General features: G+C 36.7%; 1 protein-coding gene across 1 annotated transcript in view; it reads left to right on the forward strand.

Moving 5' to 3' along the window:
* Positions 1 to 2,313: 2,313 nt before the first annotated feature.
* Positions 2,314 to 12,546, forward strand: part of LOC150086637 (APOBEC1 complementation factor-like) — a 268,827-nt gene continuing 258,594 nt past the window's right edge. The window contains exon 1 of the mRNA XM_090372213.1: positions 2,314 to 2,988. Within this exon, the coding sequence (XP_090228339.1) occupies positions 2,314 to 2,988 (675 nt within the window). The remainder of the gene's footprint in view (positions 2,989 to 12,546) is intronic.

Raw genomic sequence — 12,546 nt, forward strand, 5'->3', positions numbered from 1 at the left:
TATCGTGGCATTGAGACGATGAATTTCTAAAGATAATCAACTGATAGTTCGTGGTTCCAAACACGAATTATGGCTCCACGAAGGGTCTTTGGTTTCTTTCTGGCAACTGCAGATTCCACACCGATGCCAACAGTTCTCTATAGGAGTCAGGTCCGAGCTGTTTGCTGGCCAGCTAACAGTTGTAATGGACCGTTCTTCCAACCATTTTTTTCACCTGTAACAAATGCAAACACATTACTGTTGAACCTCTAATGCAGAAATGAAGCTAACGTAGCTACAGAAGTGCCTACTGTACTTACACTTTACGCCTGATGACAAGAAGCAGAGTCGTCCGGAAAGATGCAGTTACTTGGCAGATTGAAATGGTCTCTAATGGTTGGCAGCAATTTGCCTTCCAATATATCCATTGGCATTTACGGAATCAGTTATAAACTGCAGGTGACCTACTCCGCGACACTAAATGCACCCCCATATCATTTGGCTGGTAGGAAGTTTCACTGTAGACACCATACAGTATAGATGGTATTTTTTGCCACGCCAACGGCGAATCGTTTGTCTCCCATCAGTGCCATGCAGATTTTATTTCTTCTCATCAGAAAAAATAACTGATTTCCACTGCTCGGGGATCCATTTGACATGCTCCTTATCCCAAATTAATCGGGCATTTATCATTTTTTTGTGTGAGGAGGGGATTCTTCTTAGGACGACGGACAAGTCCATTTTTGAAGAGGCGTCTTCTGACTGTTACTGCAATTGCTACCACTCCTGTATGTTCTTCCCATTCTCTTTTGAGCTTAGACGAAGAAGCTTTACGGTTTTTAAGGCATATGCGCTTCAAAACGCGGTCGTGTTTTGGCGTAGGGTCTCGTTTGCGCCAAGTTTCTTTTTTCCTATCAGCAGAACCAGTGTTCTTGAGTTTGGAAAAAGATCAGCTCGCTGTCGACTGATTACAAGACACTATATAAGCAATATGACGGGAAGAACATCCTTCCTCACGTAAAATAACGTAACTCGCCATCCTGACACAAACAAGGAATAACATCAATTCATGCAGAGCGTGCTTATATAGCTGAAAGTAACAGCTGATGCAATATTACGTCATCACCTACGCGTGTCAATCTTATCTGATGCAATAAAAAGAAATATTGCAATATACTTACGTTACGTTGTAATAATTATATTGCAATATAATTACAATTTTAAGGAGTGATGCACTTTCTTTGAACACCAGTGTATATATATCAAATATAGTACCAACGAGTGGAAATAAAGAGGGAAAAAATAGACTTTTTGGCTTTTGGCTTTCCGTGTAACACATATCTACTTTTTAATATTTATTATAGCATGCATATATATACTGTATATCCCAGGGGCTCACGTCTGGTGAGTATGTGCTTAGCACACCCAGGGTCCTTAGCTGTATATCATCATTCTTCCCTTTCTTGGCGATTCCTTTCTACCTCTCTCTCTCTCTCTCTCTCTCTCTCTCTCAGGGTAATAGGAAAAAAAAATTTTTTTGGCCGGTGCAGCATAAGCCTCCGGCTTCCTTGCACCATATGGCTAATACTACTACTATATATATATATATAACGTTCTTGGGGATTTAGCCCCCCCCCCCTCCATGGGTGTGCCTAGGAAGCTGAATATCCCTTTTCTGCTTCCCTGGGTTGAAAAGGGAAAAGGGATATTCAGATTCCTGGGTTGAATCCGGTAATAACCGGATTCAACCCAGGAATTTGGTAATAACCAGATTCAACCACAGGACAAATTTACTAATGTTTATAAATTACAGTTATTGTCATAATTACTAAATCTATATTGTACTCTGTTGTTCAGTTAGTTTCCGTGTTGCTACGTAGTATTCAAGAATTCATATTTTTATTAAAATATTTAATATTAAGTGTTTTGAGTTTGAAATTACTGTATTTCGGATAATAACTAGTGATTTTGTTTACTTTCTATTTGCGTATACATGTAAATTTAATTTTCGTATTATATTCACAAAAATCTTAATTTTAATTTTTAATAATATTAATTTTTTAAAATAAATGTCACTTTTTTAATATATAAGATTTCGACACGATTATTTGATTGATTTTCAGGTGTAAAATCTCGGCTAATTCTTTATCAACACAAAATGATAAAAACTTGCATTTTATCTTTTACGTCATGATACGCGCTTTACAATAGCCAATCCTGATAAGGAACAATGTTCGTACCAATGGTGAACGCCTTTGTTTTCAGTAGGACAGAGGTTAGGAAAGTACACAGTACGTTATCTTTACTGTGGTGGGTGGAATTATTTGAATAGCAATGGCAGTAGTTAATAATTTAATAGCACCTAAATCCAAAGACGCAGCTTTACTAGCCCTTATGGAAAGAACTGGCTACAATATCGTTCAAGAGAATGGACAACGTAAATTTGGCCCACCGCCTGATTGGAAAAGCTCTCTACCTCCAAAAGGAAGCGAAGTTTTTGTAGGTAAAATACCTCGAGATTTATATGAAGATGAACTGGTCCCAGTGTTCGAAAGAATTGGAAAAATCTATGAAGTTCGGCTCATGATGGACTTTAGCGGTAGCAATCGAGGATATGCGTTTGTGATGTACACTAATACAAATGATTCAAAAAAGGCTGTGAGAGAATTGGATAATTATGAAATTCGGAAAGGACGTTTTATTGGTGTATGCAAATCAGTAGATAATTGTCGTCTTTTTGTGGGAGGTATACCAAAATCGAAGACTAAAGAAGAAATACTTATGGAAATGAAAAAAGTTACCGACGGTGTTGTGGATGTCATATTGTATAGTAGTGTAAATGATAAGTCTAAAAATCGGGGTTTTGCTTTTGTAGAGTACGAAAATCACAGGGCTGCTGCGATGGCAAGAAGAAAACTAATCCCTGGAAAAATTCAGCTCTGGGGTCATGAGATTGCTGTCGACTGGGCAGAGCCAGAGCCAGAGGTGGATGAAGATACGATGGCAAAGGTATGCATACCTATACATTTAAAATGCATATTTTACCTGTGGTTAATATAAATAATTAATTTCTATCTGTATATTACTGTTTTTCTTAGAAATATATGTGAAAAATTTGGCAGTTTATTACGCTTTAGCCTAATGACCATGTTTAATGACGCGCTTGGCTTTTATAAATACTAACGATTGATAACTAGATTTAGGCCTAATGTTATGATGTCGTTGAGTGTTGAAATTCCGTGGGATAAATTATCTGCAGGGTATAAGTGGCAATTTCGAGATTATATAAGTAAATATTTATAAAGCGATATTGCTGAATTATAAGAGTAAATTTGGTTTCATTTTTATTTAAATACTTCAGGTCGTCATGTTACGATTTGCAGACCCGTGTTTAATTAGATGCTGAATAAGTGAACCATGAAGATGGTTGTTTGTACATTGTGATTTTAAGGCTGTTATAGCTGCATTACTTCTAAAGTATTCAGATAATTACCTATTTTAATACAGTTTTTTTTTTTTTTTTTAAATTCCAAAACACTGACTTGTCAGGTTTTAATTTATCAGAGCGCGCGTTTGAATTCCAGTATTTATTATGTCTGTTCGTCCCTATGGTTCATGCTTCTTCATGTTTCTTGCTTTCTGCTGTTAAAAGAAAATTAGATTTAAAGTCAATCGTAAATTTGATTTCTGACATTTACTTATGAAATACTGAAAACTTGTGATGTATCGATACAGTTGTAATGTATTCTTAAGTTTCATATCATTAAGAAGATTAATTATCCTTTTTAATCCTTCTTGTATTATTCTGAAGCATTTGTATTTATCGTTTGATTATGGAGATTTTCATTTTAGTTTAGTGATATTTTATTGATTTCATGCTGAATGAACGGTGATAAATTTAGGAATTTGTATAATTTTTTTTCGTAATTTCTTTAAATTGCTTTTTTAAAATTTTAAAATACATTTTTTATTTCAATTGTTGTGATATAGTTCTGTTCTAATATTTTAATTTTGATTTAATAACATAAAGTTATACATATGTATAATGTGGATGAAAATATTTATGAAACCGGGATTTGCAGAGCATGGAATGTGACTTTTGGAAGAAATGCATTATTTAGGTTACAGTAATCCCCCTCCACATGTATTTTTGTTATAATTTAATAAATAAAAAAGTTGATAAATAATTATTCTTCTGTTAGTTAAAAAACTGAAATTAATAACTTATTATAATTGAATCAATATGATTTTTTTTACTAGCTATATTTATTTGTTATATCACATATATCATTACTAGAATTGCAGTAATGTGATAATTTAATCTAATCTGTTCAGAAAACAGCCAAATTTATCTCTGTGGAACTATATTTCATTGTCTTGCTGATTACTTTGAAGTGTGTATGTGGTACCTTTATGACTATATACAATATAGCTATAAAGGTAGTTCATATACAATATTTGAAGCATTTTATATACCTTATATTCCAGTGTATAAAATTGACCTTTGAAGCACTAAAAAATCAAAAAAATTTAAGGTCCACCTGTTATAAAATCCCAAGCTTGAATTAAAGGCACGCAATACTGAGATATTATAAAGAGATGAATTAATATCAGTACAGTATAGATTTACCGTTTATTACGTAAATATTTTTACTCAAATATTCATAGTTGTTCACCTTTTAAAACCCAAGGATTTGTTCATCATGAGGCAAAAACAGTTCAAGGAATTCACTGGGAGTAATGTTTTCGGGTTTACCTTTCCAGTTCTTGAAAAGTAAACTTTCCATCTTGTTAATTTATTTCTTATGGTAATTGCACTTTTATATTGAGGCATTGCTTACAGAAAAGCCACTTTGCAGTACACTACTAAACAGGGAATGTTTGGTAGTATACTGCAATGTACATCGTCATCTATGCCTGTAGGTTTTGATTTCGTGACCAAAGGATGGTGATGGGCACAATGGAATGATTGGCAATTTAAAGATTTCAGTAATCGAAATATTCGTCCATTAAATACGGACGAATTTCTGGCTGTTTAGAGAAAAAAAAAAAAACAACCCCACCCTATATAAAAACTCCTTTTGAAAAAGTTAAGTCGTAAGTACATAAAATTGAAGGCATATAAAAATTATAATGCCGCACTAAAATTTACAAAAAAAATTTTCAAAATACGAGATGTGATCAAAAAGTTTGGGAACTAAACTAATATTTTGGAAATTATGAAGCTTATGTGTTATCTGGATGAATCTTCTTGACACTATATAACGATTCCAGAGCTTCTGTAGCTTTTGGAAGCATTCCTGATAGGCTTCTTTTGGAATTGTTAATACTATAGTTTGTGTCGTATTTTGAATAATTTACTCGTTCGTTTCAAATCTGTGATCTTTCAAAGGGGTTTTAAGCTTTTTGAAGAGGTCTGGAGAAAAAAAAAAAACATCACAGAGATCCAAAGCCGGTGAGTATGGCGGATTGCAGACTACTGTGATGGAGTGCTTTGCAAGGAATTATTGAATAGAAAAGCACAGTGTGTGCAGGGGCGTTGTTATGATCTAAGCCCAACCCTTAGACCAATTTTGCGGCTGATTTTTCCGAAGAGCATCATGCAATCGTTGTAGGACTTTCGTTGTTGTTCTGGTTCATTTTTTAACTATTCAAGACAACTTCGTAATGAACAATGCCCTCTGAGTCAAAAAATACCAAAAGCCTGATTGGAGAAGACGAACCCTTCCATTGAGAAGACTGTGCCTTTCTTCCGGATAAATAAATTTTCTGTTTATACTCCGGGACGACCAAACGGTCAGAGGAGTTTACAAGATACACAGAATACAAGAAACAGCACCGTATTCAGCAGTCACGGGCTTGAACCCCGGTCACTCAAGGCACGTGTACTGATGCACCCGCGCGCCTGACCACTAGGCTACGGCGGCCCTATCATGATCATAACCCACGACGATTCGCCACCATTGCAATGAAAGTAACTGTGGGTCAGCAGCATTACGTTGATGAAGATCATGATAAGCGAGCATTCGGTGTTCTCGGTAATCCATTAGTGAGGCGCAAACATGTTAGAAAAGCGTTTCGTTCCCAAATCCTCTAAAATTGGATGACATGGCGCGTCGCATACCCATAAGAAATACCAATTTTATGGTTTTCCGTGACAATATAGTGGTTTCGCCATTTGTCACTAGTTTAGAGAGGTCTGAGTTCTAATCCCGTCGATGATCTAAGGAATTTCTAAAGGGCTCTTCAAACGGCGCTGTAGTAACCGATCTCAGGAGGGAGTAGGATTTCTCCTGTGGCGGATTTTTCTAATCTGCACAACGTGCAAATTGACCCATGGAACACACTTGCACATATGTAAACAACAGAGCAGTATGGTTTAATTTGCTGATGCTCCCAAACAACAACTAATTTCATTAGCTTCGCGGATAAGTAAACGTAGATCACTCTTGATCAGATCACGAACACGAGCGATTGAATCATTGGTTTTTCGAAGTTGAAGGGTGGCTACAGCGGGAATCATCTTCGATGGACAGGCAGTTCTTTTAAACTTTGCGAACAAATGAAAAGTCTTTGAACAACACGGCATATTTTTCGAAAGTCGTTTTTAACGTTTCGTGGGGTTCTGTTACACTTTTCGCAAATTTGAAACAAAATTTGATGCAAATTCGCTATTCACTAAAATTACTCATTTGAAAAATGCATCGAAGCACATAAAACACCTATTGAACGCGCACTAATTCATACTGCGGATACCCCGTTCAGCCTGACATTTTCTTGTAGTAACGATCAGGCTGCTGAAGCATACTTCCATTCATGCATATGTATAGAATTCGAAATTTTACGGGGAAACAAAAATAAATAAAAAATTGCCGAATTTTTCGTGTTTCGATTTTAATGAAATTTGGGATGACTCGACAAATCTTTCTAAAAGACGCAAATGTAAAATTTAATGGAAATCCTTGAGATTTGAGTTTATATGCTGACGGTGAAGACAGTAGGCGCTTTACGTTGCGAATGCGTCTGAAAAAACAACAACATAGATAATAACAAAAAATATAAGAAAACTAATATTGTTGACAAGTGTCGTTATATATTTTCTTAAAAATATTATATTTGATACGCGGAAATGAGAATTTTATGTGAGTGAAAGCTAATTTGAATTTGATTCAATAAAATTATTCGAAACAATTTCTCAAATAGGAGTAAACTATCCGGAGAGAGAGAGAGAGATTTCACGAAGTATGTTTACTGACTATTAAGTCATAATTGAATAAGTCGATTATAATTTGTAGATTATGCCAATCGCAACATAGGGAAGGGAGTACTATATACGCTTACCGTCTTCTTTACAGTTTCCTGTACAATATAAATTAAAAAGAAAAAAAAAAAGAAAGTGAACAAGCAAAAATAGTTTAATTGAAAAGTGTACGTCGGTTTTTGATGTAGATTTTACTGTAATACACCATGCAAAATGCAAAAAATTATTGTTAAAAGGGGGGGGGGGATCGACTTATGCGACAAATATATGATTAAGCACGAATTTTCAAGGCAAAGAATAAAAGCCTACTTAAGCTCGAATATGCGGTATTCTGCTACTTAACCCTAGTTAACAAGCGAATAATTTATTTGAAGCCGACTTTAATTTATATTAGGAATAACAGGAATATAAAGTGATATTTCTCATTTACATATGTTATGTCAGTGTAATCTTTAAAAAAATATATTTGAATTACTTAAAAGAACGAAACGGGAATATGAGTACGTATACGTGAGTTTCTTGCTCACAATACTGAATGGATTAAAAATATAATATTTTGGAGTGTAGTATTTGGTCTGTTTGACATTTTTGATGGATGAATAACCCCAGATTTTTGGAAGCTACCACCCCAGACTCACTTGGCCACGATGTGTAAAACCCATTAAAATTCTTCCTGGTTTTTACGGGATTCGAGCCATTGCCTTTTTTGCAGTGTTTAGATCAAGTAAAATTTCACCTACTACTACTTAAAATTTTCATCTTTATAGCAACGAAATGTTTTTTTTTTTTTTTTAGTAATAAATTATTTATTTATTGCGAATAAAAACTAGCAGAAGCACGCGAGACTAGAAACTGGAACCAGTTTCAAGGTTTTGGACAACTTATAGCCATCTTTCTAAAGAACTCCAAAGCGTCGCTCTGCGCGTGCGTCGATAGTATGCAAGTAAGAGAGCACGTGTAGGAGCACGTGCAAGAGAGCAAGTAAGAGAGCACGTGCTGTTTTGGAGGCGTTCACGACTCCAGCTGAGGCTCGCGCTTCAAGCGCTCGACTAGTATAGAGAGGGCACATTGCTTTGTTCCGTAATTTGAGGGAATGGGATACAGTGAAAGGGCATCACGATCGAGGCCGACCCCGATTATATTCTACACAAGCAGAAGGAGTACTGGATATTGTGACATTAGATTCCTCAACACACGAATTGTTGCAAAAGACTGGTCATCCCAAAACCTTCGTGTGGTACACTGCGTGAATATGGTCTGTATGCATAAGAGAGTTCAGACATTGCAAGCAAGAAATTCACTTTTTTTCTCATGAGCAGTTTTGTTTATGGATACTTAATCGTATCAATAACAGTCCTGACTTTCTTGTCAATAACCTGTGGACCGACGAGGCAACATTTACAGGAGATGAGATATTATGTTATTTTTTGGTTTTTAGGAGCATTAGCAACTAAGGCCATATTGCTCCAGGAATATGCGTTGGTCATTCCCTGACCTTTCCGCATCCTCCTTATTTGGTGGTGACGGGCTCGAACCCCCGTCTAATCAAGAAGCGTGTGCTACGCACTGCTGCTCCTTCCCACCTGGCTACCGAGACGCCCTCAAGATGAGATATTCAGCATGCACAATTTCCATACATAATCAGTGGAAAATCCTCACACCATTCGACAATCCCATTTTCAAGTGGGGTTTAGCGTCAGTATGTGGGCGGCATTGTCGGACATAATTCTATTCATTGCCCGCCTAAACCCTGATCATTACTTACAGTTTTTTGCGGTGGATATTGCCAACACTTCTGGAAGGTATTCCTATGTACACCTTCAATATGTGCCAATATGTGGTTTCAGCACGACGGAGCACCTTCACATTTTGGGCGAGAAAATTCTTAAATGATCATTGGTCGAGGATTAAATTCGATCGAACATGTGTGGAACGCCTTTAAGCGTCCCACACATGTTCGATCGACACGATTTAAGAAATGGTGGGCTAAGGTCTGTGCTGGTGGAAGGATGGGATTTGTTGTCGTAGAATCTTATAGCCACCCTTAAAATCGAGCATGGCTCACCCCTGTCACGCCTGTTTAGCCGTTGGAGGAGATCATACGCCGTACTGACGTCATGTGACTATTTTCGAACACTTGTATCGACTTCTGTAATGTGACCTTTTTTGGTAATTCTTATACAACGCTATAAATGTCCCTCATAACCTGTCCGAAGTTTCTCGCCGTCTCCTCATTTCATCGTTATTCTGTGGTGCACCACCATACCAAATTTTGTCTCGCTTCATTGCAAGCTGCACGAGTTACACCACATTTTCTACTTGTTCTGTTAATTTTGTCGAGCAGGGTATAACCATCTAATTTTTGTTTCATCATGGACTTGATTCAATGAAAATTATATACATTCTTTATAAAGTATATGGACTGATTTTGATTTGTTTGAGTGTCGCTTTGTAACATATTATTTACATGTTTATCTGATGTGTTGTATCAGATAAACATGTAAATAAAAGAGCGCCACGCTCTTTTATGTTTAACTTTATAACTTATACGAATTGAACGTTATTTCTAGGGAGTTGAGCTTTTGTCCTCCACTCCACAACTTTTGTTTTTGCGGCCCCCCAATTTCTTATTTTACTTTTTTTTTTTTTTGTTTTGTTTTTATTTTTCGGGGGGGGGGGGGCGGTGGATTCGTTGGTGTTCATTGAGCCAGTCTCTTGGAATACGCTATTGTTACACCCATTGGTTATCCACCTATGGGTGTAAATTCACTGCCTTCCTTTGAAGACCAATAGTGTTTGTTTACAGAGGCCTACTTCTGCCTGTCCTGGCCCGCCTCCTCGTGGTATGATCGGGTGCCAGGGTTTGGTGGCCTGTGATCTTTGGGATTGCTGCCCCCGGTAGCAAAGTGGTTGGATGATAATACGAACAACACTACACTAACGCACACCCATATCAACACTACATCTGGCCTTCACAGTGATCCGTATTTATACAGAATGACTTGGTGAAGTTGAACTAATGTTCCAGGAGCCGCCTATTGCTACGCGCTCGTGTAAGGTTATTGTTGTTATTTGGTTTTTAGGAGCATTAGCAACTAAGGCCATAATGCTCTGGGAATATGCGGTGGTCATTCCCTGACCTTTCCGCATCCTCCGTATTTGGTGGTGACGGGCTCGAACCCCGGTCTAATCAAGAAGCGTGTGCTACGCACTGCTGCTCCTTCCCACCTCGCTACGGAGGCGCCTGCACGTGTAAGGGATTCCTTCTCACGCCGTGTGAAGCCTGTCGCACATCACTCATTGCGAACATCTTATTAAATTTCTTTTGATCATGCTTCAGTTTTATTGCTGTACTAATAAAATTCATTTACTGCTGGCATACAACGTTGAGTTTGAGTGCTCGAAAATTCATAGCTGAACATTAATTGTTCCGGATTTATTGATAACCATGAAGTGTACAAGTAACATTATTCAGATACCTAGTAATAATTAAAATATATTTTTTTTTTACATAAATAAAACGTTTGTAATTAAAGTAAGTTTTTTCATAATGATTGCTTTTTATAAATTTGCTATTACAGTACTGTATATGCAAAACGCTATAAGCGGAAATGATGTCACTAATCTATTTAACGCTCTAACTGAAAACCCGTGGGTCCTTCTTCAAACTGAGTCTAGACTTTTCTTGTACTGTATTTTAAAGAACCATTTCCTCAGTAAATCGACTTCGATTTCAAGGACACCTATAGCGTATACTGTAGATCAGCAGTTCCCAAACTTTTTTGACTCGCGAAGTCCTTTCAACATAATATTTTTATCTCGAACCACTATGCCTATATTCTCTGAAATCGTGTAATAGTTCTGAATTTTTATTTTAAAATATTAATTCGAGTATCTATACATAACAGTAGTCTTTGAGATAGAAAAATATATTTAACACGATATACTGTAAGATAGTAAACTAATTACAAGGAATCGTGGGAGATGTAGTTTCTTTCGTTGGCACGTTCGCACCCAATTCCCCCACTAACATCCTGACCACAAAACCACAACAAAATATAAATTTTGAACCGAACCGCATAAATCAATATTAAACTACTTTGTAGTTTACACAAAAATATACCTATGTAAATCTAAGCAAAACAAACTCTTACATTAGGGTCACCCAGAAAGTTAATTCATATACCCATGTGTATTGTGTCTGTAAATTGCATGTATTCTCTGGTCGATTTGCCTGTTTTGCTGGACGAACAATCCCAGTTTCTGGGATAAAAACCTTGCTATTTATGCCTGAAACCAACTAACTCAGCCACGGAGTGAAATAAGCCTACAAAGGTTCCTCGCGTCATTTACGGAATTCGAATCAGGCCTTTTCCAACCATTGTAGGGATCACGGTGACGATACCACTGTGCTGCACGCGCAGACGTATGTAAATATAAGCAGACGCCATTACAGAATTTTTCGTGTGATCCCCTGGAACACTTCCTCGAATACCTACCGCTGGTTGGGTACCACTGCTGTAGATGATGCGTCTGATATTGTCTACTGTCGTGCGCTCAGTGGAGGATTGAATGGGCAACATGGCGGAAGCGCAGTAACGAAATGCTCTCAGTTAACATATAAAAGTGTTTTCTTTTTTATGTACTGCGTTATTTAAAAAAAAGTTATTTAATCTACTGCGTACATTAAATAACTTTTTATTTTATTCTGAATTTGCTGTAAAGTTTTTATATGTTGTGTTAAAGAAGTTTTGTTTTTAACAAATTTAATACGTTCAAAACGTTATTTAAAATTTTATTAACTATTAAAAAGGATTTTCTGCAAAAACTTATTACTCAAGAGATTTGCAGAGTAAAAGGTTCGTGAACAGTATTGGATAATTTGATATCTGGAATGGCATGTGTACGTGTATTTTTGTAAGGAGCGACTCCTAGAACGTGAGTTCAGCTTCGCCTCGTATCTATGTGAAGAACAGTTTACCCCTGCAAAAGGGGCAGATATCTGAAATGACATTCAGATTACCCAAGATTCATATTCGGAACCGTCATCATTAGCATTTAGCATTAGTAGAGGCATTATGATGCAAGAAAGCAAGCTTATGCAGCATCAGCCAAAAAAAAAAAAAAAAAAAACCGCTCCCATTCATCCCTCCGTTCGTTCCAAATACCTGTCCAGCTCAGCCTTAAATTTATTTAGGCTATCAACTTCCACAAAAAAGGATGGAAGTCTGTTCCATCAATCAACCCACCTGCTGGCTAAAAGAAAATTTCCGCACATCTATTCTACAATCGTCTTTCCTCCATTT

Source organism: Mastigoproctus giganteus, chromosome 4 (assembly GCF_048544385.1).
Source record: "Mastigoproctus giganteus isolate SK-2022 chromosome 4, ASM4854438v1, whole genome shotgun sequence".
In the NCBI taxonomy this organism is placed as follows: domain Eukaryota; kingdom Metazoa; phylum Arthropoda; class Arachnida; order Uropygi; family Thelyphonidae; genus Mastigoproctus; species Mastigoproctus giganteus.